The sequence below is a fragment of the Garra rufa genome, chromosome 14, assembly GCF_049309525.1.
Source record: "Garra rufa chromosome 14, GarRuf1.0, whole genome shotgun sequence".
NCBI lineage: Eukaryota > Metazoa > Chordata > Actinopteri > Cypriniformes > Cyprinidae > Garra > Garra rufa.
The window spans coordinates 37895175-37921093 of record NC_133374.1 but is presented as its reverse complement, the minus strand read 5'-3'; the positions used below and the strand labels follow the sequence as shown (position 1 = coordinate 37921093).

The 25919-nt window shown below is 36.3% G+C and overlaps 1 protein-coding gene across 2 annotated transcripts in view; it reads right to left on the bottom strand.

The window, feature by feature from the left end:
* LOC141285181 (NACHT, LRR and PYD domains-containing protein 1a) overlaps positions 1–25701 on the bottom strand; it is a 44505-nt gene extending 18804 nt beyond the window's left edge. Inside the window, exons 1-9 of one of the 2 annotated variants that reach the window (XM_073818227.1) lie at positions 25570–25701; positions 13863–13894; positions 10238–10270; positions 8108–8176; positions 7710–7745; positions 7553–7596; positions 2811–2863; positions 1924–2141; positions 1518–1771 (exon numbers count right to left, since the gene is read on the bottom strand). In XM_073818227.1, the coding sequence (XP_073674328.1) occupies positions 1518–1771; positions 1924–2141; positions 2811–2863; positions 7553–7596; positions 7710–7745; positions 8108–8176; positions 10238–10270; positions 13863–13894; positions 25570–25622 (792 nt within the window). In that variant the 5' untranslated portion in view covers positions 25623–25701. The remainder of the gene's footprint in view (positions 1–1517; positions 1772–1923; positions 2142–2810; positions 2864–7552; positions 7597–7709; positions 7746–8107; positions 8177–10237; positions 10271–13862; positions 13895–25569) is intronic. The other variant, XM_073818228.1, reaches the window with a different exon arrangement.
* Between the last annotated feature and the right edge of the window lie 218 nt (positions 25702–25919).

Here is a 25919-nt window from a genome sequence, read left to right as displayed (position 1 = left end):
GACTATAAGTGCAGTGGGTAAGATACCAGGTCTCTTCCTGATTTTTTTTTTTTTTTTTTGAGTAAAGAAAATGCTGCACTTTTTTAATATTATTATTACTATTGGCAATATATTTTTAAATAATGTTATTAACCAGTATTTTTTATACTCAAACTGCTTTCAGAACGATAATAATATAGAGGAACGCAGGAACAGAAATGTTAAAATATCACTAAATATTCATGCCCATTGTCACTCCTTCGCATACAGCATAGATGTAATGTCTTACAAAAGTTAAATCAATACATTGTTTTCTGTGAATATGTGAGCAGGATTATTTTCAGATCATTTTGCCCATCCAGTTCTCAGAAGTATTGTTCTGTATGTGTTTTATGGTGTGATGTGTCTTATTTCAGTAACTTAATTTTAGTTTTTCACTAACCACATAAACGTATTTTTAAAAAACACAAACATGTATATTCATGCTGCTCACATATGTGACCCTGGACCACAAAACCAGTCATAAGGTTAAATTTGACAAAACTGAGATTTATACATCATATGAAAGCTAAATAAATAAGCTTTCTATTGATGTATGGTTTGTTAGGATAGGACAATATTTGACTGAGATACATTTATTTGAAATCAGAAATCTGAGGATGCAAAAAAATCAAAAAGACTGAGAAAATCACCTTTAAAGTTGTCCAAATTAGGTTCTTAACAATGCATATTACAAATCAAAAATTACATTTTGATATGTTTACAGTAGGAATTTTACAAAAAATCTTCATGGAACATGAACTTTACTTAATTTCTCAATGGTTTTTGGCATATAAGAAAAATCAAAAATTTTGACCCATGCAATGTATTTTTGGCTATTGCTAAAGACTTAAGACTGGTTTTGTGGTCCAGGGTCACATATTATTATAGCCAAGTTTGTGCTGATTACAGTGTAACACTGAAAAAACACAAATGTCAGGGCATGTCAAAACTTCTCTAGGGCCCCAAAACACTCAGCAGTTTGGACTCTCATTCTGACAGCACCCATTCACTGCAGAGTATCCATTGGTGAGACAGTGATGAAATTACACATATCTCCAAATCGGATCAAGAAATAAATTTATCCTGATCTTGGCTAGTCATGGAACGTATCAGATACTGTGAAAAGCGAAAGCATGATGCTGATATCCCACAGAGATTTTAAAGCTTCTGTTCTGTAGCTACAGGCATTTAATGAATGATGTCAAACATCCCACACTTGAACAGACAGAGTAATAATCACCCACAAAGAGGCAGACATGCAGATCAAAATGCAGAACTGAAACTGGCATGATGTCACAATGAAGACACAGCACTTAGCAAACCACTGCTCTAGCCTAACCCTGAAATCAAATCTAAATATAGCAGATTACCGAAAGGTCATAAGCAGCGTTACCGAGAACATGACCAGTCAGCCATGCTCTGTAAAAACCGTCTCATTTCTGTGAAAGCAGAAGCCTTTTTTTGTTGCTGTTAAACCGTTTGATGTGCTTCCTCACCTTGATGTCAGAGCAGTTGTTTCCAGCCAGGTAAACTCTGAAGGAGAAGGAGTTTTCATGGCCCACCTCCTTGAACACCTGCACGACCCCATGATGCTCCGCTGATTTAGACGTCTGAACAATCGGACCCACGGGTGACAGAGACGACACGTTCCACTTGACGTGACTGCCGGAGTGATCGGCCGAGGGCTCGATCAGACCACGGCTGTTCTTCACATGTAGCACGCTAAACTTCACCTCGTTGTCTTTATCTGCTGAGAACAAAGGGAAGACAGAGGAAGAAAATTTTGTTGCAATTCTCAAAAATCTAAACTTTTCTCATCTTGTCGAAACCCTCTAACAAGCACTTATTTTTTGGAAGAAACCGGAAACCCTATTGTCAAAACTTTTTATGATATCTTCGTACCTGCTAGACACAGTGAGTGTGGAAACTGGACGGATTTGAGAATAGATGGATCGCAGTCCACATCAAAAATGGGACCAGCAAATTTCCATGATCCAGACAAGAAGGTGCTGAACTTGCTCCAGGAAAGAACACAGTAGGTGATCTTGACGCACTGGGAAACCTCAAACACCAGTCCAGTGTCTGAACACTCGTACACACCCTCAGCATCCAGCTGTAGCCTACAGAAAAGAACCAAAATGTTAAACAGCTGAACACAAAGTGTGTAAAGCTTCTCGGATCATCAACTCATGTAAGCACTGTAGTCTTAGTCACCAGCCACAATAATTTGCAATAATATAATTTTTATTTCATTATAATTCAATATAGTCATATATATCCTTTTGGAAAAAATTTATACTTTTATACAGCAAGGATGAGTTAAACTGATCAACAGTAACAGTAAAGACATCTACAACATTACAAAAGATTTCTATTTCAAATAAATGCTGTACCACAGTTTTCCAAAAAATATGAAGCAGCGCAACAGTTTTTAACACTGACTTTTTATCATGTATTCACATTAAAAACATTTATTAGAATATTTTACCACAACATGTGTTTCTCTGAACCTTGGCTTTCTAGACATATTATTCATTTGGGGAAAATACCATGCAACAGAAACGTGCCAGTGACGCATTTGACAATTCTCACATTACATTTTGGATTCTTATAAAGTTGTCAGTGCAGAGAAAGACTTTAGACAAGTCAAGTTTAGATTGCAGCACTGGTCATTTAGAAAAAGAGAGTCATAAAGTGAGAGGACACATCTGCTGTGAGTCAGATGAGACTGGTCACGCAACTGTGCTAACAGTAAAGATATATGTACAGCATGGAAAAGAGGAACCTACTGTAGCCGATCTCTAGACATTTTCCTGGGGGTGATGACCTCATATTTGGGATTCTGTGAGGGAAAAAACAATTTTGTGTCAGCATTACATTCATCATCAGTAGTTGATAAGCCATTCTGTCAATCCGCTAGCTCAGGAGACTTGGTGGTCATAATGTCTCAGATGTTTCTCCTAAAATTCCATAAAAAAAGTTGATTCAAATGAGACAGTTCTGGGAACAATTGTGTGAGAAACATAGGAGATCTGTCAAGGTTCTGTCCTTTCAGTCTAGTTTATTTTTTTATTTTGTTCAGAGCCCTAAAGCACATGTATCATCTTGTCTATGTTTGAGCATGTGATCAGACCCGAACGAGCTTCAATGGGCATCTTCCTTTTCCCAACTCCCAGCTTGCATCCCTCCACTAATCACATGATAACAGACTACAGCAAACACCTAGTTTCCTGTCAAGGGGAGTCTAGCATAAAGGAGTTTGTTAATGAGTTTCTAATGATAGCGGAGGAGCCTGAAATGCGGCACTTAAGAATATCTTCAACAACAGCATCAATGAGCCTGTCAGTGCCTGGGAGAGCAGTTTGTGAGCTTTATGGAGAAGGTGGCCTTCCTACTCTTGGATCTTCCTCTTCCACCCTCAGGTTGCCAAGTCCCCAATTCTCTGATGACTTGTTCAAGGAGACAAAGGAGGAAGAACAGACCTGCCTCTATTTCTGCTACAGCCCCTCCAGAGGTGATCAACATCACTGAAACTTCTCTAGAGGTAGGCCAAATTACTTCAGAACTCCCAGAGCTGGCCGAAAGCAATGCAGCACCCCCAGAGGTTGTCATCTCCATGCCACTGCCTCACACTCATAAATGGAGAAGAAACGCTTCCTCTGCCTCACCACATCCAGTGGTCGCAAGTCTGGTGTCCATGGAGGCCATCCCAGATGCACACATCTCAGTTCTCCCGAACCCCAAGCCTCCAGAGTCTGCTCTAGCCCTGTCCACAGGGGTTCCTGTTTCAGTAGAGCCTCCCTGGGCCACCCATCTGGCACCACCCTGGTCTTACATCAGGGTTCTTTTTCCTGCTGGAGCCTCCCTCATTCATCCCTTCATTCCATTCATCCACGAGGGTTCTTGTTCATCAGAGCTTCCCTGGTCCATTCCTCCAGCCATGCCCTGGCTGTCTGCCAGGGTTCTCTAGACTCTAAATCCACCCTGGGTCCCTTTCTCTCTCTGATATTCCGTCTAGGCTTTGGACCCAACAGAGCATACCTGGACTAGTGTCCCGGCATCAGTTTGGCTCCCCTCCTTCCCCTCTATGTTTATGTAGCTGAACTACGGTCTGTCTTCTGTGGTTGTGTTCAGTTGCCTAGATGCTCATGTATCGTCTCGCCTTTTTCTTGTGCATCCCTCCGCACATCATATGATGACAAACCACACATATGATATAAACTCCTAGTTCTCTTTCAAGGGGAGTCTAGCATAACATACTTTGTTCATGAATCTATGATTGAAAGCAGAGGAGCTTGACAGCAGCAACGCAGCACTGAAGAATATCTTCAACAATGGCCTCAATGAGCTTGTCAGTGCCTGGGACATGGGGATGCTGGGGATACTGTCCTTTTGCAAATTTGTGAGCTTTATGTACCGCCATGGTTGAGAGGCTGGCCTTGCTCCTTTTGGTGACTCGTTCACGGAGATACAGGGGGAGGAAGAAAGGACCTGCCTCTGCATCTGCTACAGCCCCTCCAGAGGTGACCAACATCACTGAAGCTTCTCCAGAGGTAGGCCAAATTGCTGCAGAACTCCCAGAGGCAACCAAAAGCAATGCAGCACCTCCAGATGTGGTCATCTCCATACCACCACCCCACCCTCATAAACCGAGAAGAAAGGCTTCCTCTGCCTCACCACATCCAGTGATCCCAAGTCTGGTGTACATAGAGGCCACCCCAGAGCAGACCATTCACATTGTCAAGGCTATGGAGACCATACCAGTCAGCCCAATAATGGCTAAAGAGGCTGTTCTCAGTGTCTGTGTCACCACCCTCCTGTGTGTCTGGGCTGCACACACCTCACAGTTTGCTCCAGCCCCAAGCCTCCAGAGTGCACTCCAGCCCTGTCCACTGGGGTTTCTGTTCCACCCATCCAGCACCACCCTGGTCTTTCCTCAGGGTTCCTATTTCTGCCGGAGCCTCCCCCGATCATCCCTTTGGCACTAACCGTGATAACTGGAGATACTGTCCTTTTGGCAGTTTATGAGCTTTATGTACCACCATGAGTGAAAGGGTGGCCTTTTTCCTCTCATTGACTTGTTCACAGAGACACAGAAGAAAGGACCTGCCTCTGCGTCTGCTACAGCCTCTCCAGAGGTAACCAACATCACCGAAGCTTCTCTTTAGACGTGGGACAAATCATTGCAGAACTCCCAGATGCAGCTGAAAGCAATCCAATACCCTCAGAGGTGGTCATCTCCATGTCACCACCTCACCCTCGTTAATGAAGGAGAATGGCACATTCAGAGGTCCCAAGTCTGGTGTCCACAGAGGCCATCCCAGAGCAGTCCACCTACCTTGTCATGGCTATAGAGGGCATACCAGTCAGCCCTGTCCACAGGGTCCTGTTCTGTTGGAGCTTCCCTGGGCTGCCCCTCCGGCACCATCCTGGTTCATCAACCAGGGTTTCTGTTTATCAGAGCCTCCCTGGTCCATCCCTGCAGCACTGCCATAGCTGTTCACCAGGGTTCTCAAAACTCTAGATCCTCTTTGGCTCCATTCCCTCCCTGGTCATCCATCTGGGTTTCAGACCCATCAAAGCATTCCTAGACTAGTTTCTAGTTGGATATCAGGCTGTCTTCTGTGGTCGTGTTCAGTTGTCTGGCTTATTCTTGGTTTTGACAGAGGCCTGATGCTCAAGTATCGTCTCGTCTTTGTCTTGTGTGTCCATCCGCACATCATATGATGACAAAATGCACCAAACTCCTAGTTCTCTGTCAAGGGGAGTCTAGCATAACAGACGTTGTGACAGAGTTCTGATGCTCATGTATTGTCTAGTCTTTGTGTGAGCAGCTCTAAACATGAGCTGGAGCAGCACTCCTGTGTAGTTTTGTTTCAATGTTCCATGTTTGGTCTTTTTGTTATAAGCGCACTGGTTTATTGTTTATGCCCTCACCATGCACTTTCTCTTCCTCACTGCCTTGTGTTGTTTTTATTGGCAATACAAGTGTTATGTTGTTGCATTTAGTATTGTACGTGGCTTGTGTTTTTCATTGGCTGTGTGCTTTCATGTTATCTTGTTCTGTGTGTTCTGTTATGTTTGTTTCTATGTACCCTATGTATCCTTTTTGGTTTGCTCCCCCATTTATTCAACCTGTGTTCTCCGTCCTGTGTGAGTTTGTCATCCATATTCACTGTGTTCCTGCTCGCTTCCTTTCGTGCTTTGTCCAGCCCAGCTGTGTTGTGGATCCAGTTTTCACCTACCAGTAGTTTTTGTCAGCTTTTTTTTTTTTTTTAAGCATTAATAAAAGCCTTTTGTTCTACACCTGAGTCCTCGCTTCCTCCCTACCCTACAACCTGACAAAATGGTCTAAAATGACTTAAGTAAACATCTTCCTTTGTTCCTTCGAGATGTATTTCCCTCTAGGTAAGTGAATGTTTGCTTGATTGGATCAAAGGTGACACTTTAATTGAAAAGTTTGAGAACCACTGGTGTATATTATAATATGTTGGTATACAGATATACTATCAGTCAAAAGTTAATGTATAATTAACTGAATTTATGTATCTCATGATCTTAAATACCTGTTAAACTACGGGCTTATGTCTGTAAATGTATCTTGATTTAAGGATGTTCTGATATTTGTAAATGCTGAGGAAGATACTGATTTTTAGCAAACCTTATGAAAAATAAGTTTATTCAAGTGTGCTATTAGTATACTTCTTTTAAACTTTAAAATAAGCAAGTATACATCCAGTATACTTTTTATGTACTTTCCAGAAATATACTTATATATTTTATACGTTATTTTACAAGCAGATACCCTGTTTTGTATGTTCAAATATTCATATAACAAAATATATACAAATTAATACCTAAATAGAGACATAGTAGTATACTTAAAGTATGATGTAAAGTTTACTTAAAGAAAACTTACAAGTATACTTAGAGTATAAAACTACTAAACTTGTAGTTTACTGAAACTATACTTCAAAGTGTACTAAAATGCATTAAAAGTATTTAATTAGTAAACCATCAGTATACCTATAAGTTCACTTTTAGTATACTTGCAGTACAAACTGTAAACATAGATGTAAACTAGTTGTGTACTCACAGTTATACTTAAAATTATACTTTTATATACTATAAAGTGGGCCGATTTAGTCCCAAGGAGTATTAAAATAGTACACTTACAAGTATTCTACTAGTACACTGATATTTGTATACTTACTTTACTTGAGTATGCTTAATAAAATAACCTTGAAGTATATTTCTTTTTGGTAAGGGTATGCATGCAATATTTAATGCCATGTCTTTTAAAGACTGCTCTAATTTAAGGCCATAATTTGTGGAAGGCTTAATTAAGACTTTAATGCCATGTTATGACCTGCAGAAACCGTGTGCTTAGTGCTTACTAAAAATAGAATTTAATGCTGATTTTTACAGATATTCATTGTTTAATTATTAATTGTTTACTACATTGTATGCTTTGCAAAGTGCCATGAAGCCAAAAACGTTCTGTTGATGCTAACGGTGTTCAGAGACTGACCTTTAGAGCCTGACACTTCTCACAGCAGGACTGACGCTGCTCCTCTGAGGCATTATAGGAGAGAAACACAGTGAGTCTGCACATTTATGACATCAGCTCATGATCTAAACATGACACACATATGAAACACGCTGAGAACAGACAGGAGTTTCATTACCAGTGTGGTTTTCTGCTCTGGGCCTCGTGTCGGAGTCTGGAAAAACAGGATGATTTATCATTATGGTTTGTCCTTCACTCAAGATCAAGAAGACATAACATTTTAAGTTTAAATTTATCTTAAAATAACATGTTACTATGATCTTCTGGTGTCTGTGATTCTTATGGAAGGTGTTTAATGGTGTACTGTATATTAGGCTTTCTTTTTTTTCATCTTCTGTTTAAAATATAGAAGCACTTATGTTCAGACATACAACAAAAAATATTTCAATTAAAACTTCCAGATACATTACTGTTTGCATATATTACTAATATTTTAGTAGGTTATAAGGATATGAGAGTATAAAAAGCCTTGGTGTTTTCTAGTTCACCAGAAAAGAATAGTGAGCAAATCTCAACCTGAATCTCTTTCCGCTTCCTCCTCTTGAGTTTCCTCTTCCTCCGAGCTCTCCTCAGTTGATGTATTATCTGAACAAACACATGCACATTAATATCAGATCATGCCTGTTTCTTGAGGAAGAAATGCTAGCTCAAATCACTTATATTCTTTGGGATTACTGGAATTAATATTAGGAATTTTACTCTTTTGAGCTTTAAACAGTTTTCATAAGTAGGGAGTGTGTAAATTTACGCAAATTAAATAAATCAGGAAACTAGATAAGGTCACTAAAGCATGCGTATGAGTTGACATTCTCTTGACGTGGTTACAGGTGAAAGTGCAATAATTCTGATGAAATTTCTGAAATGACAACAACCATGATCTGTAATCGCGATTTGAATCGATGGGTTTAACTATTACGCAGCATGACTAAAATAAGACTTTATACTGACTAAAACTAGAGAATAATTCACAGAATTTTAGTCAACTACATATTGACTAAACAAAAACAGGATAGGTTGACTTAATATGACAAAAACTGACAGACATTTGACATAGGTCTAAAAATAAATCAATAAAAATCTTTCACCTAATTAGGTCTTCCTAGTCAGGTATTGAGTGAGTAAATAAATATATACATTATTTGTTATTAATATTGGAATTACCAATATTTGGTAATAACATAGCATAACCAGAGATTTATAAGCAAATGTTTGTGGGCCAGTCATTTCTGACCAGGAACACCACAAGTGTAACAAGTACAGGAAAAAAAATCCCCCAAAAAGTACAAAAATGTATCAAAAAAATATCAAAAAATAAATAAATAAATTGTGTGAGCAAAGTCAGTAATTTTTAGTCCAATGTGTTAACATTAACTAGCACTTTCAGGAAAATCCTCTTTGGGTCCAAATGTAGATTATAACAAAAGTCCATTTACTAAAAATATGACAGAATTTGTCTCTTGGAAATTCATATTTAACATTAAAATGCTGAGTTTGAGGCAGGATGCAGGTGAAAATGTACTTTTAATAATAACAGTAACCAGTGTTGGGGGTAATGCATTACAAGTAACGCAAGTTACATAATATTACTTTTTCCAAGTAAATAGTAAAGTAATGCATTACTTTTTAATTGACAAGAAAATATCTGAGGTACTTTCCCCCCATTTATTGATTAAAAGCTCTCCTGTCCCCATGTTGAGAGAAATTGTGAGTAAGATGTTACTTTAGTTCTAGAATAAATGTGAACATGCATTAATTCATCTCACTCACTAAACAAACAGATACAGTGTTCTTCAAAATGAATAAAAACTCTGAAATTCAACTCAAACCTGCAATAATTAAATATGTTAAATAATACAAATATCCTTTATGTATTTAATCCCATTTTATTAACCGATGTCTTTGCTGCCGACCTTCGATGATCAATTCATCCATACTAATAAGCACAAATTACTCAAGATAATCTAACATTTGTTTTCCTTTTGTTTATTGCTGTAGAGTTGACATTTGTTCTTCTGCGGTCTACTGTACAGACGTCAATTTACTTTTCTCTAAGCCTGAGGCTTTTGGTGTGAAAAGGCTTTTACATTTACCAAAAATAGAGCTTTTTATATTAAAAACAAACAAGCAAACCCTGGCCAGATTTAAAAAGTAACGCAAAAGTAACGTAACGCATTACTTTCCATAAAAAGTTACTAAGTAACGTAATTAGTTACTATTAGTATTAGTATAATTAGTAACTCAATATTGTAATGCATTACTTTTAAAAGTAACTTTCCCCAACACTGACTCCTTCTTCTTTCTCTTATTAAAATGTAGAAAGTGATAGAAAGTAACTGTATATGTGTAAAGTTCTTCCTGAGTCCTGTGCAGATGTGATTCACGATTACAGCGGATGTCCAGAGGAGGTTATTTCCACCAAAGAGTCAAATTCTTATTAAATCCAAGGGTTCATTTTTCTAGTTATGGTTTCATGGTATGGTTTGCGTGTTATTTGTCTTTTTAGGTACTTGGAACTTAAGTTGGTTTTTGTTTCTGCATTAAACAAGGAAAAAATGCTAAAGCCATTTATTTGTGAAATCTGTCACATGTAGGGAATAATACTTTCATTTAGACATGCCTTATTAAAACCAAACTGAATTCACGTACCTGTACTGCTGTGAGAACTCTCTGCAGGATGATCTGTTAAACAGAAAACAGACACGACAAGCTTTACGAAGGGTTCATAATATAATAATCTTATTGTTTAAAGCTCACCTCAAGAAAAAAAAAGTAACTAATAGTTATGACCTTACTTACCCTGCTGATTACATTGTTAATTGCAAACAAATTTTGTATTACAAGTTTTCTAAAATGTTAGGTTTTAATATGCAAATGAGCCATTATTTAATGAAATATGCACTAATTTGCATACATTTCTAGTACAAAACTCTAAACACTGGATGAAGTCAGTTTCAAAATTCTTGTTAAAATTTTTTTTTTTTTGAGTCAAATGTTTTTACAGAGGGGATTTTAGGGATCTCATTTCATTCAGAAAATACTTAGAACAGATTTTTTACCATTTTGGGGGGGAATAAAATGCTGTATAAAAATCAAGCAAATTCTATATGAACAAATCCCTCTGTAAAAAACATCAGAATACAGACAGGAATACAAATGTAAAGTGTGGCTCAGTGTAGGAGAAAAACTTTTGCCCTTTGAAAATATGTATTGTAATTGAAATCTATTGACACAAATAGATAAAGTGCTATAAAAGAAACAGTGTATTTTGGGTGTTTTCTTTCCACTAGTCTGAAAAAAACACTTTATGAAACACAAAAGCCCAAAATCTCAAACTTGACAGGTGCATGAAAAAACAGTTTTTGCCTGCAGTGTCTCCCCTTTAACAAAAGCAAATGACGACTTTAATAGTGATTCATTCAGAGGAGAATATTTAAATTCAAATAACAGAAATGAACCAGCAATCTCTGAATGTACATTAAGTGAAGTGATCCTTTGTGTGACCACATGGGGTCACTGTTCCTCTGTTTCATCTGTTCTGGGACTCTTATTATTGAGCCCGGTCTTCCTGTTTCCTGTTGTAATGTAAGTAAGTAAGTAAGTAAGTGTGTGTGTGTGTGTGTGTGTGTGTGTGTGTGTGTGTGTGTGTGTGTGTGTTTTGTGCTGTTGGCGGTGAGCTCTACTCCTCCTCCTGACTCCTGTTATTGTGACCATCAGTGTTTTGACTTGTAAATAGAGTTGCTCTTCATTTGCTTTTGCAATTCTTCACCTGATGCAATGTATAAATGCAGTTTTAGTTAACAATTTTGGTATTATTGTAACATTACAAAAATTGAATGATGAATTAAGAAAAACATCTGAATAAAATCTGTATTTGCAAAAAAAAAGTATGTTTTGCTGACAGTCTGAACAATTTTTTTTTTTTAAAGACGTCTCTTCTGGTCACCAAGAAAATTGAAATATTTTTACTATTTAAAATAACTGCTTTCTATTTAAATATATTTTAAAATGTAATTTATTTCTGTGATCAAAGCTGAAATTTCAGCGTCATTACTCCAGTCTTCAGTCACATGATCCTTCAGAAATCATTCTAATATACTGATTTGCTGCTAAAAAAAACATATATTATTATTATGTTGAAAACAGCCGAGTAGACTTTATAAATGTCTTTATCATCAGTTTGAAGCATATATAATATAGCATATATAATATAATGTTACAAAAGCTAGTTTCCTCTCCTTTCTGTGAACAACCACAACACTCTAATAGCAGTGAACCGAGTTGAATAATTTGCCTCCAAGGCTTCATTTGAATATTATTTTGATGTTATCATTGTGTGTTAAGAGTGATGCAGAAGACAATAACAAATCTAATGTGAGCAGCCAGAGCATCCAGACTGAGACAGATCTGTAAAAATCTGATTGGAAGCACCTTTCTAACATCTTCAAATGTGGTTTGAATCAGATCTGGAGGGGGAAAAACTGATTTCATGTGTTTTTTTTGCTCTCAAGATTAAAAAACAAAAAAAACAAACAAAAAAAACATCTGAATAAAATCTGGACATGCAAAAAAAGTATGTTTTGCTGACAGACTGAACATAGCCTAATACACACTACCAAATGTTTGTGAACAGTAAGGTTTTTCATGCTTTTTTTAAGATGTCTTTTCTGCTCACCAAGCCTGTATTAATTTGATCCAAAGTACAGCAAAAACAGTACAATTTTGAAATATTTTTACTATTTAAAATATCTGTGTTCTATTTGAATAAATATAAAAATGTAATTTATTCCTGTGATCAAAGCTGAATTTTCAGCATCATTACTCCAGTCTTCAGTCACATGATCCTTCAGAATTCAATATTCTGTATTCAATATTATGATTTGCTGAAAAAAAAAACATGTTGAAAACAGCTGAGTAGACTTTATAAATGTCTTTATCATCAGATTAAAGCATCCTAGCTAAATAAAATAATTTCTTTCCCCCAAAAAATAAAAATAAATAATAATAAATAATAAAATTTACTCCAACATTTTGAATGGTATAGTGTATAATGTTACAAAAGTTACTTTTTATTTCAGATAAATCCTGATCTTTGGATCTTTCTTTCCATCAAAGGATCCTGAAAAAATATACTCAGCTGTTTTAAATATTAATGCATTTAAATATTAAGCATAATAATAAAATTATGCTGACAATTCAGCTTTGAAATCACAGGAATAAATTACATTTTTGAATATATTAAAATAGAAAGCAGCTATTTTAAATAGTAAAAATATTTCACATTACTGCTTTTGCTGTATTTTGGATCAAATAAATGCAGGCTTGGTGAACAGAAGACACTTATTTAAAAAAAAATAAAAATAAAAAAACTTTTTTGACTGGTAGTGTACAAAACATTACCTGACACTTTCAGCACCAAACCTTATAGTTGACTAAAATAAAATCCACAGAAAATAGAACTAATATATACTAAAATAATAAAAACAATAATAGTATGTCAATTAAATGAAACTGCACCACAGGCAATGGAGTGTAACATAACACAAACAGAGGTTCTGCTGACCTCTACTGGACTCTACTGTATAATATAAAATCTTCATCTCAAATGTATTTGTTCATCTCTCAATCATTACTGGATTCCATTGCATTATATGCTTTGATATTTTTGCTCATTTGGGGTCTCTGAATAAAATTTGAGCTGCTTTTTTCTTCCATGTTCTTTCTATATGTGACCCTGGACCACAAAACCAGTCATAAGGTTAAATTTGACAAAACTGAGATGTATACATCATATGAAAGCTCAATAAATAAGCTTTCTATTGATGTATGGTTTGTTAGGATAGGACTATATTTGGCTGAGATACATCTATTTGAAAATCTGGAATCTGAGGGTGCAAAAAATCTAAATACTGAGAAAATCACCTTTAAAGTTTTCCACATTAAGTTCTTAACAATGCATATTACTAATCAAAAGTTACATTTTGATGTATTTTGCAGTAGGAATTTTACAAAAAATCTTCATGGAACATGATCTTTACTTAATTTCCTAATGATTTTTGGCATAAAAGAAAAATCAATAATTTTGACCCATACAAAGTATTTTTGGCTATTGCTACAAATATACCCCAGCGACTTAAGACTGGTTTTGTCATCCAGGGTCACATATGAGCCATAAAAGACTCATGTATCAAATATGACACTCAAAAAAAGTATGTCAGGCTTTACAGGTTAATAAAGTTATATTTGTCAGGTTTGAGGATGTTTTGTGACTCACCCTTCAGGTCTGATGGTGAAACCTCTCCATTCCTGAAACAGAACAAATAAACTATGTGTAAATATCAAACAAGTCATAAACATACTCATTTTAATTTGGATATTTGAAAAAGACAGATACAGCTCTGAAAAAAGAGACCACTGCTAATGTATTAGTTTTAATAGCATTAATATTTACCCTCAAGTTTAATTTACTAATAAACATATTTATGCCCAAGGAAACATGTATTATTTGTGTTTTTTTTCCTACTCTAACTGAAATATTATTGGTCACTATATTCAGTATATATCATAAATGTGTCATGGCATAGGTATACCATTTTACTGGCCCTATACATTATAATAGAGAATGCTGCTGATGTTGTGTGTTTATACAGTGAGCTTTGTTGGTTAAACAGGAGTGGTTTTGTTGTGTCATTGCCATTGTAATGTAGTAGTTAATGGCGTGAGCGTGTGATCATGTGACGCGACACTTGATCCTCACTGCGTCTCCACAAACACACTCACATCAACACATTAACCCATCACACTCTCAACTACTGAGTAACTTCAGAAAAATCAGGTACACACTCTAAATATGCTATTAGACTTTGGTTTTTTGAGGCCTTAATAGAATAAGAGACTATTATAGTACAGTATTCATCAGCATCAGCAGAACGACACGTTCTAGAGAAACAATTATACTAATTAACGTAAATAATTATTTTTTTTTGTTTGTTAAAAAAAAAAGTAGAATTACTCAAGAACTAGTTTTTATTTCCATCTTTTCACACTGAGGACAACTGAGGGACTCATATGCAACTATTACAGAAGGGTCAAACACTCACTGATGCTCCAGAAGGAAAAACCATGCATTAAGAGCCGGGGGGTGAAAACTTTTGGAATTAGGAGATCAGGCTAAATTTAACTTATTTTGTCTTCTGGTAACATGTAAGTATCTTCTGTAGCTTCTGAAGGGCAGTACTAAATTAAAAAAAAGACATTTAGGCAAAATAAGAAAAAACACGTCTTCATTCTGTTCAAAAGTTTTCACCCCCGGCTCTTCATGCATGTTTTCCTTCTGGAGCATCAGTGAGTGTTTGAACCTTCTGTAATAGTTGCATATGAGTCCCTCAGTTGTCCTCAGTGTCAAAAGATGGATCTCAAAATCATACAGTCATTGTTGGACAGGGTTCAAATATGCTGAAAAACCAAAGAATTTGTGGGATCTGAAGGATTTTTCCTGAAGAACAGCAGGCAGTTTAACTGTTCAGGACAAACAAGCGATTCATGATCACTAAACACGATCACTAAACAAAAAACACAGCTGTGGATCATTCAGGGAACAACATGTAAACATCTTTTGTGGACTACGTGTAAACATCTTTCATATAAAAATATCTTCTTCAGGTCAGTACTAAATAAAAACCACCATGCATTTTGTATGATCCCTCTTATTTTGCTAAAATAATTAACATTTTGCAAATTCTGCAAGGTGTGTATATTGTTAATGACCTAATATGTTACTGGTTTTGCTTGTTTGTTTTTTTAACTGTTATTCTAAATTATGTTTAGCTGTGTTTCCATCCTAGAAGCCTGCACACACTTCCACATGTCATTACGACGAACTGCTGAGGAATAAACACCTCCAGTGCATCACTGCACCCTCAATCACAACTTCATGCCGAACCATGAGGAAATCACAGCTTTAATTTGACCTGTTCTCAGGGAAAATATTATTGTGTGCCTGACACGACATGACACAATCACAGGAAACGAAGCAGTGCCAACATCTCACATTATCCAGCTCACCACTCCCTGAAACAGAGCCACTTCCACATGAAGCACACACAGACACAGATCATACAGAGCACAGTTTCACAGTCAAATGCCATTTGCAGCATGTGTCATCAGCACTTTGAAGGCTTTTCTGTTTGCACGTCAGAGCTGAAAACACTCTGACCTCAGGCTAGAGGAACAAACCACACACACACACACAATACACACAACACACGACACGACTGCAGCAGAGCAGCTCCTGTGGTGTGTAGCATGAGTCTGCAGCTTCTAAAATATTCAAGTAAAAGCAGCAAAGTGTTTTAGAAAACCACATGTGCCACTTAAACAAGTTCAAACACAAATGTTCTTGATAAGTATGTAAGATATGTTCTTCCTGTGTCTGACGGCTCATGGATTTTATGCCATCCTCAATATCATCTGGCCTAAGTCTATGAACATACAAAGATATAACTCACTGATTAACAACCATAGTAAGGTGCATTGTTGTAGAAACTAAGTAGCTACAGTCATGATTGTTTGCTAAACACGGCTGCATCTCTGTAGTTTCAACAATATACAGTGAGGGAAAACATTATTTGATCCTCTGATGATTTTGTATGTTTGTCCACTGACAAAGAAATGATCAGTCTATCGTTTTAATGGTAGGTTTATTTGAACAGTGAGAGACAGAATAATAACAAAAAAAAAAAAAATCAGAAAAACGCATTTCAAAAAGTTATAAATTGATTTGCATTTTAATGAGTGAAATCAGTATTTGACCCCCTATCAAAGCAAGATTTCTGGCCCCCAGGTGTCTTTTATACAGGTAACAAGCTGATATTAGAGCACTCTCTTAAAGGGAGTTACCTGTATAACAGACACCTGTCCACAAAAGCAATCAATCAATCAGATTCCAAACTCTCCGTCATGGCCAAGACCAAAGAGCTGTCCAAGGATGTCAGGGACTAGATTGTAGACCTACACAAGACTGGAATGAGCTACAAGACCAACACCAAGCAGCTTGGTGAGAAGGTGACAACAGTTGGTGCGATTATTCACAAATGGAAGAAACACAAAATAACTGTCAATCTCCATCGGTCTGGAGCTCCATGCAAGATCTCCCCTCGTGGAGTTACAATGATCATGAGAATGGTGTGGAATCAGCCCAGAACGACACAAGAGGATCTCGTCAATGATCTCAAGGCAGCTGGGACCACAGTCACCAAGAAAACAATTGGTAACACACTACACCGTGAAGGACTGAAATCCTGCAACACCCACAAGGTCCCCTGCTCAAGAAAGCACATGTACAGCCCGACTGAAGTTTCCCAATGAACATCTGAATGATTCAGAGGAGAACTGGGTGAAAGTGTTGTGGTCAAATCCAGCTCTTTGGCATCAACTCAACTTGCTGTGTTTGTAGAAGGAGGAATGCTGCCTATGACCCCAAGAACACCATCCGCACCGTCAAACATGAAGGTGGAAACATTATGCTTTGGGGCTGTTTTTCTGTTAAGAGGACAGGACAACTGCATCACATCAAAGGGGCGATGGACAGGGTCATGTACCGTCAAATCTTGGGTGAGAACCACTGAAAATGTGTGGTGGATGGGTATTCCAGCATGACAATGACCCAAAACACATGGCCAAGGCAACAAAGGAGTGACTCAAGAAGAAGCACATGAAGGTCCTGGAGTGGTCTAGCCAGTGTCCAAACCTTAAAGGAACACTCCACTTTTTTTGGAAATAGGCTCATTCTCCAACTCCCCCCGAGTCAATAAGTTGATTTTTACAGTTTTGAAATCCATTCAGCCGTTCTCCTGTTCTGGCGATATCACTTTTAGCATAGCTTAGCATAGATCATTACCAAATATAGGTGGAAGTGTAGTTCCTAATCTTATCAGCCTAGAAACTCGCAGCTTTGCATTTCCACCGGTCTTAGTAAACAATATAACTACAGAAGAGTCAAGTTTTAAATAGGACAAATATCGAAACTCGTTGGTCATTTTTGAACGTGATGCTATTGGTCTAATAGGATTCAATGATCTATGCTAAAAAAGATATCGCCAGATCAGGAGAACGGCTGAATGGATTTCAAAACGGTAAAACTCAATTTATTAACTCGGGGGGAGTTGGAGAATGAGCCTATTTCCAAAAAAAGTGGAGTGTTCCTTTAATCCCATAGAAAATAGAAAAGAGGAGTGGGACAAAATCCCTCCTGAGATGTGTGCAAACCTGCTGGACAACTACAAGAAACGTCTGACCTCTGTGATTGCCAACAAGGGTTTTGTCACCAAGTACTAAGTCATGTTTTGCGAAGGGGTCAAATAATTATTACAAATGCGTTTTTTATGCATTTTTTGTTGTTATTCTGTCTCTCACTGTTCAACTAAACTATAAACTATACTAAAATGATAGACTGATAATTTCTTTGTCAGTGGGCAAACGTACAAAATCAGCAGGGGATCAAATAATTTTTTCCCTCACTGTAAGACTGTTGTTAATAATGTCACACATGTGGTAGAGTAATAACTTCTGCTAATAAACAGATTCAAGATCTCTGAGATGCTGTTGTAATGATCTATTGCAAAATAATCACGAAACTTTTTGTGTGTGCGGGGTGCCGGACAAATGGCTGTCTATTTGGTCTGATAACTTTTGAAACGCACGTGACTTGAGGCTGAGCTCTAATTGGCTTGTTTTAGAGTGTCCTCCCTCCCACTTCTGATCTTAACGAATCAATATTGTCTTTATATAATTTGGCCTCAAATGTGATCAAATGTGTGCAATATCTCTTCTAAGAGTAAATTCGATTTTATCTTTAAAAAAAAAAAAGCTGTTTAAATGAAGAAAAAAAATCTAATAAAAAAGCGTGGACAGAGTTTGCTAGCTGGATGCAATGCAAGTCATGCCTTTTATTGTTTTCCCCTGTTTGTTATTTATAAGTTCAACAAGTTATAATTCCTGTCACCAAAGCGTTGTGGGCAACAACACAGAAGATAACTGAAATACTGTGGTTTAACTTGAGGTGATCGTCTGGGTCCAAGCATAAGTTATACAATCGAAATGTCTCTTTTCAAGTAAATTATGACTCCTTATGTGAGTATTATCATATGCACAATATTAACATTGATAAATAATATAGTGTCCCTTCTTCAGCTGGACATACAATTAGTTATGCCTGACAACTTGACAAATATATACCATTATCATTATTTTTTTTATAATGGTCTATACGTATTTAAGGGATTACAGTTTTTGCATACTTATTATATTGGGCTTATAAAAAAGGAACTTGTATGCAACTTTTTACTACAAGTCAATTTATTTTCAGTCTTTAAAAATGAGTTCTGAAGGATTTGCTATCCTGTGGCTCCCCCGTGTTAATATAAATGGCTAATATATTTTTTCTAATTATTAAATGTTTAATAATGACTTTACTGATAATACACCTAAACTCAAATTCATTAATTCTGAATCTTATTTCATGATTAACAGTTGAATTTTTAACTTACATAATAATAATTTCTGCTTAAAAATATCACTTGTTTAATTTTTTCATTTAACAATTGCATTTAGTCCTGCTGCCTGAATTAACAGTGTGATTCAGTTTGGTGTTTTATATATATATATATATATATATATATATATATTAGTGGTGGGCCGTTATCGGCGTTAACGTGCTGCGTTAACGTGAGACTCTTATCGGGCGATAAAAAAAATATCGCCGTTAATCTATTCTCAAAGTTGGGTTGGGAGCTGGTTCTATACTACGTAAGCTATGATGACTTTCACCTTGATATTTTAGCGCGGATGACGTATACCTAGTCGAATTGCACTGTAGGGGGCGAGAACAAGTCTTCAACTTCAACATCAAATGAGACGTGCAAACATGGATGCAGTTATGAAGCCGCTTCAGGGCAGGTGCGTTGCTAGACCCTTTTTACTGGGGCAAATCTGCTGTGCCCCAGTAAAATCTCAAGTTTGAGTTATAATTTACTTTGATCATCCCGAAATAAAGACATTTAAATATATGCAACAACTGAATTGACGCTTCTTTTTTTCTTTTTTTTTCTTCTTCTTTCATGCATTCTTTTGCTCAGAAGTACTTGGTTACACAAGTTTGTATAGGTAATTATGTTGTAAATGCAATTGTCAAGCAGTTTGTGATGCATTTTGGAAACAGGAGATGAGCGCCTGGTCTAATGCGCCACCTGGCCCGTTCTCGAAGACTTACTTTTAGTCATTATTTGGGTAGCACACATATTCTGAAAATGCCTTCAGCATTATTAAAATTAGCCATTTTAATCTAGATTAATCTAGATTAATTCCAAGATTTAATCTAGATTAAAAAAATTAATCTATGCCCACCCCTAATATATATATATATATATATATATATATATATATATATATATATATATATATATATATATATATACACAGTTGTTTTATCAAAATAAAAGGGATCGTGAAAACTGCATTTTTTTACTTAGTAGCTACTGTCCTGAATGAGCTATTTAACACAACAGATGTTTATATATAATCCACAAGACTAAATAATAACTGAATTTATCAAAATTACCCTGTTCAAAGGTTTATTAATACTATGTTGTTCCCTGAATGATCCACAGCTGTGTTTTTTTGTTTAGTGATAGTTGTTCATGAGTCTCTTGTTTGTCTTGAACAGTTCATCTGCCTGCTGTTCTTCAGAACAATCCTCCAGCTCCTGCACATTATTTTTTTTTTCCGACATCTGCATATTTGAACCCCTTCCAAAAATGACTGTATGGTTTTGAGATCCATCTTTTCACACTGAGAACAATTGAAGAACTCCTACACACAATTACAAAAGGTGAAAACATTTAGGCAACACAATGCATGAAGAGCCAAGCGTGAAAACTTTTTGAACTGGATTATAAAAGTAAAGTATCCTTATATTGTCTTCACGGAAACATGTGAGTATTTACGTAGCTGAAAAATGACCTTTGAACAAAATGAAAGAAAAATTTACACAACATCCTCCTATTCAAATGTTTTCACCCCCTGGCTCTTAATGCATCAGTACATTTTTTCACCTTTTGTAATAGTTGTGTATGAGTTCCTCAGTGTGAAAAGATGGATCTCAAAATCATAGTCATTGTTGGAAAGGGTTCAAATATGCAGCAGATGCAAAGACTAGAGGAACTAGAGGATTTTTCTAAAAAACGACTCAAGACAAACAAGGGACTCATGAACAACCATCACAAAACATGAAAACAGTCATGGATCATCCAGGAAACGACACACAGTATTAAGATTCAAGGCTATGTAAACTTTTGAACAGGGTAATTTTTTTTAAATGTATTATTAATTATTATTATTAACTATGTTGTCTTGTGGAGTATATATAAACATCTGTTATTTGAGCTTATTCAGGTTTAATACTAAGTAAAATATAACATGCCGTTTTCATGATCCCTTTAATTTTGATACAATTATTAACATATTTGCATGTTCTGCAAGGGGTTTGTAAACTTTTGAGCACAATTGTTAATATAAATCCATGTCCCTGTTATACTTAATGTTTACACAAAAAAGAGAACAAATATAATTCTATTTTGTATTTTTTTTTTAATGCACTTGATGCACTTTTACATTTACTCCAAAATAATAACTAAAGGCAGTAAAAAAAATTAACAATATTTTGGAAACACTTTACAGTAAGGATTCATTAGTTAACATTTCAGCGTTTACTAATGCATTATTAAAATCAAAAGTTGTTTTTGTTAACATTAGTTAATGCACTGAGAACTAACATTACCTAACAGCGAACAACTGTATTTTTATTAACTAACGTTAACAAAGATTTATTTATTTACAAAGATTTTAAACGTTCATTGTTTGTTCACATAAGTTAACTAATAGTAAAAATGACACCTTATTGTAAAGAGTTACCAATATTTTTATTTGTGAACTGCATGTTTATTAAATAGTCAACCTACTGAACTCATCATCATAAAAGCTCTGTAAACACTATCACAGACATGTATTTTTCAAGCTGAATGCTTACTAAAAACTGACAGTCTTCACGTTTTCAGGCCATTTCAAGTTTAATTTTGACGTGACACAAAGAAGTTTTATCTAAGTGGGTGAGTTTGCTGTTTACTTACTTCATAATTAGTCAGTAACGCCATCATTTTCTTCATTCATTCAGCTTGCGGGATTTATCGCACAAACCAATCATAATCGATCATATCGGTTCTCTTACGTGACTGTCCCGCATTCATTCTCAATTACCCCTCGGTAAAGTCACGGCCGCTATGGGGGCTCTCTTATAAGTTTATGGCCTGAAGGGAGGAAAGCCTCCACTGTAACTTTACCTGCAGGTGTCGCTGTTGGACAGTGTTACTTTATAAAAACGAGCCACTTTTAGATCTCATATTTACTAATATTTGCGTTGTTTTTTTTTTTAATAATATCCATTACTTTCTCAACCAATTTTTTGAGGAGACACTCCTGATTCAGGTACTCCTGGGAAGTTTGATTTCTGAGTTCTGAAGTCATAATTACAACGTCAGGTGCGTTGAAATAACTTTGATTGGAGCAAGATCATGATCTACTTTTTCAGCATAAAAGTCAACACAAATTGTTGTTGTCAACTGAATCATTATTTTATCATAATTAGGGCTGCAACTAATGATTATTTTGATAATCGATTAGTTGGTCGATTATTTTTTCGATTAATCGGCTAAAATTCTGTTTATTTTTATTTTATTTTATTGACAAAAATCACAATATTCCACATTCTGCCCAAAGTCCTTCAAACAATTGTGCCAACTGAATGTTATGAAAACAGTGCTTAATTTATTAATAAAGAGAAAAGACAAATATCTACAGAAAAATACAATAAAGCACTTGACTATTTTTTCAAAGATAACAGCTATAATTATAGCATTAGAAATAGCCTACTGTTAATTAAAAGCTAATGCATATTGGAGGACTAACCAATAAAAGTAAAAAAAGTATTTTGCGAATCACCAATACAGTTAGTGTAGAGCAGCAGTGGCACAAACCTTAGATCATTTGTTAAACACCTTACATCATTTGTTTTATTAAATTTATCAAACACTGCGTATAGTGAACAAAGTTTAAATCTCTACATTAAAAATTAAAAGAACAGGCTAATAGAGATAATAAAGACGAATGAAAACAAACTCAGTGTTAAGAATGAATGTTCTGCAGGAACACGCGTTTACTAATCAAAGTCATGTTTACTGTTATTTCTTTATATAAAAGACGGCTATGAAGCGTCTGATGTTTATATATCAGATAATTACATGCTCAGTTCCTACTCTCCATAAATATGTGCCCTACATGTTGTCTTTTAAACCTAAATTTAACATTCAACGACAGATTTCAGCACTATTAATGTTTTTGCGCTGAGTTGTCTCCCTCTCTGTGCTCCGGCTGTCTGACACTCATTCAGTAAAGATTTAAACTTAACACAGACTGTCAGGATGGACTTTTATGCAAAAATGGAAATGCTCATGTGAATTTGTGACATTTACAGAAAAGGATATGACCTTAAACTGAAAGTTTTCATGCTGAGGATGCAAACGGATCTGTCAAAGTGCCTCACAGGTTGCTTTTTACGCTATTAGCTTGAAGTTTAAAATAAGGAATTCTGATGTTTTGGGCAGCTTGGATCATGTAACTCTCCTGAAGCATCTAATTCTGTTCCTTCACCATTTTTAGATGAATTTTGTCCATAGAAATGCGACATTCAGTGCTGTAATTTAACATGACCCTCTGAAGTTGAACATGCACTGTGGGCAGACCCGATTAATCCATAATGAGAATCGTTGTCGATGATTTTCATTATCGATAATAATCGATTTTAGCAATTAGTTGAAGTATATTTAATCAATATGAAAAAACAACAACAACATTAATACAGATGCTGCATCCAATGCAACAAATTAAATTCAGTTCCCACTGGTAATTACAACTTAATGGAGGCATTCATGTGTGCTCAACTCATAAATATGATCTTTCCAACATGAACTGAACGCAATATAAAAAGTAAATAGAAACCAGAAACTGTTTGGTTACCAACATTCTTGAAAACATACACTTTTGTGTTCAGCTAAATGAAGACACTACAGGTTTGGAACAACGTGAGGGTGAGGAATGATTTTAGATAGAAATTAATCTTTAAATCTAACATGCTCTGCGTGATACTTTAATAGCATGCTCATAAAAACACCTGTATACACGCTTGCTTACAAACGTCTGCCAATCCTACTGGCCAATATTCATCAGTGGATCCTTTTTCATAGTAGGGGAGAGCGGGGTAAGTTGTCACACTGTTCATAACTCCAACACTACAGGCTCTATCTCAAAAATTAAATAGCCACTAACTTTGTGTGACTTCTTTTTCTATAGTCAACCTCCTGTTCACATGGGGTAAAGACTGCTCTAATTTGAGGCGAGCACAATTTTTTCATTTTTTGACCTAAAAGTAAAGAAAAATCACTTTAAATTTTCTTCAGTACAACTTGTTAGGTATAGATGTTACAAATTATTATTTTATACAAAATAGAGGAGACCGTAACGTGTCTTTTGATACTTTAGCTGACGTGCTATGTTGAGCTGATCCTGACATTTAGCCAACATTAGCATACAGGTAATTTTGGGGCAAGTTGTCTTATTGACTTTGGGGCAAGTCGTCACATGTGGAAAGGAAGAAAACGATGCAAATCAGCAATTCTTACTGACACACCAGTGAAGCAGCAACTAGAAGTATAAAAGAATAAAGCTGAATCTAGCAAAAAGCTGTTTCAAAAGAGAGGGAAGCAAGGGGGAAAAATCTGGACCTATGAAGAACAAGGCAGCTAAAAGAAGAAAAATTATACAAGAGTCATCATCAGATGATGAAGAGTGCTTCTGCTTTGTCTGTGTGGAGCCATTTTCAAACAGTCGTCCAAAAGAGACCTGGGTAAACTGTGTAAAATGCAACAAATGGGCCCATGATGCTTGCACCTCAGGCCAGGCAAATTACAGTATGTGTGCCAGAATTGTGACTCTGAAGATGAGTCTGATTTGTTCAGAGGTTAAACATATTAAGTTAAGAGAGTTATTTGCAGCATTCCATTCAATTATCATGGATTTATGTGCAAGCCAGAGAACATTTGAGTTTAAAGTTCAAAGTAAAGTTGTCTTAATGCTTTGATTTAAATGTGATTTAAATGTCTTTTCCAAATTCCATGCATAATTTTTCATAATCCCAGTTTTGGTTTGAATTTAACAATTAAAATCAATAATCACAATTAAATAGTTGTGTCCTTATTTTTAGATAATCTAGTGTGACAATTTACCTGCCGACGGGGCAAATTGTCACAAGTGCACATTCACCATTCAACAGTCTACAACTCGGTAATGAGATAAGATATGAAAATGTGATGAATACATCATATGTGCCCGAGACTTCCTTGTTTCAGTTGGTAAGACATTTATTACATTGTGATGTATGGTGCGCAGTAAAAGTTAGACAGTGTGAAAAGTGTGACACCTTACCCCGCTCTCCCCTACCACTGATATATTCGCATCCACAGCCATGCTTTATACACAAGCACGATTTGATCAGAACCTTCTCAACTTTTCAGCTTGTTGTTTGAAATACGTGCAACAAGAGCAACACTGTATCTAATGGAGATGCATGTAACTGATGCAAATGAGGTCAGTGACGAGACGCGCTCATGCAGTTCAGTACATCGTTTCTATCCAAGACATAAACTTCATATATATGACTAACTGCTGAATCCTGACTGAAACATTACTGCTCTGTAACAGCGCTGTTATTACGGTGCTACTTTCGGTTTTGCGCGCACCCTTTGTTTATGTGGAGCGCGTGGAGCAGATGCTGCTGTTAAAGCGGCTACAAGCTGCAGCTCGCCATCGATACTCACCCATCGGTGAGCTGTGTTGTTTCTTCATAATGCGCCATGTGTGCGACCATCATTCGCGCGCCCACAGCTGCAGAATCGCGCGATGTGATATTTGCAGATAAGACACGATACAGCCAATCAAACCGGAGCCCATTCATGAAGCACACTGATAAACACACACACACACACACACACACACACACACGCGCGCGCGCATGGACTGGTGTTTCCGCGACTGGCAACAGCAGGAAGTGGCGGGAACTGTAGCTTGTTTACTGCACAAGTGCACATGTCCATCACAACTGAAGCCATTTAAGGACAACGCTTCAATTACTAAAACGAAAGTTTTGCTTAATATTTTACAAAATAAG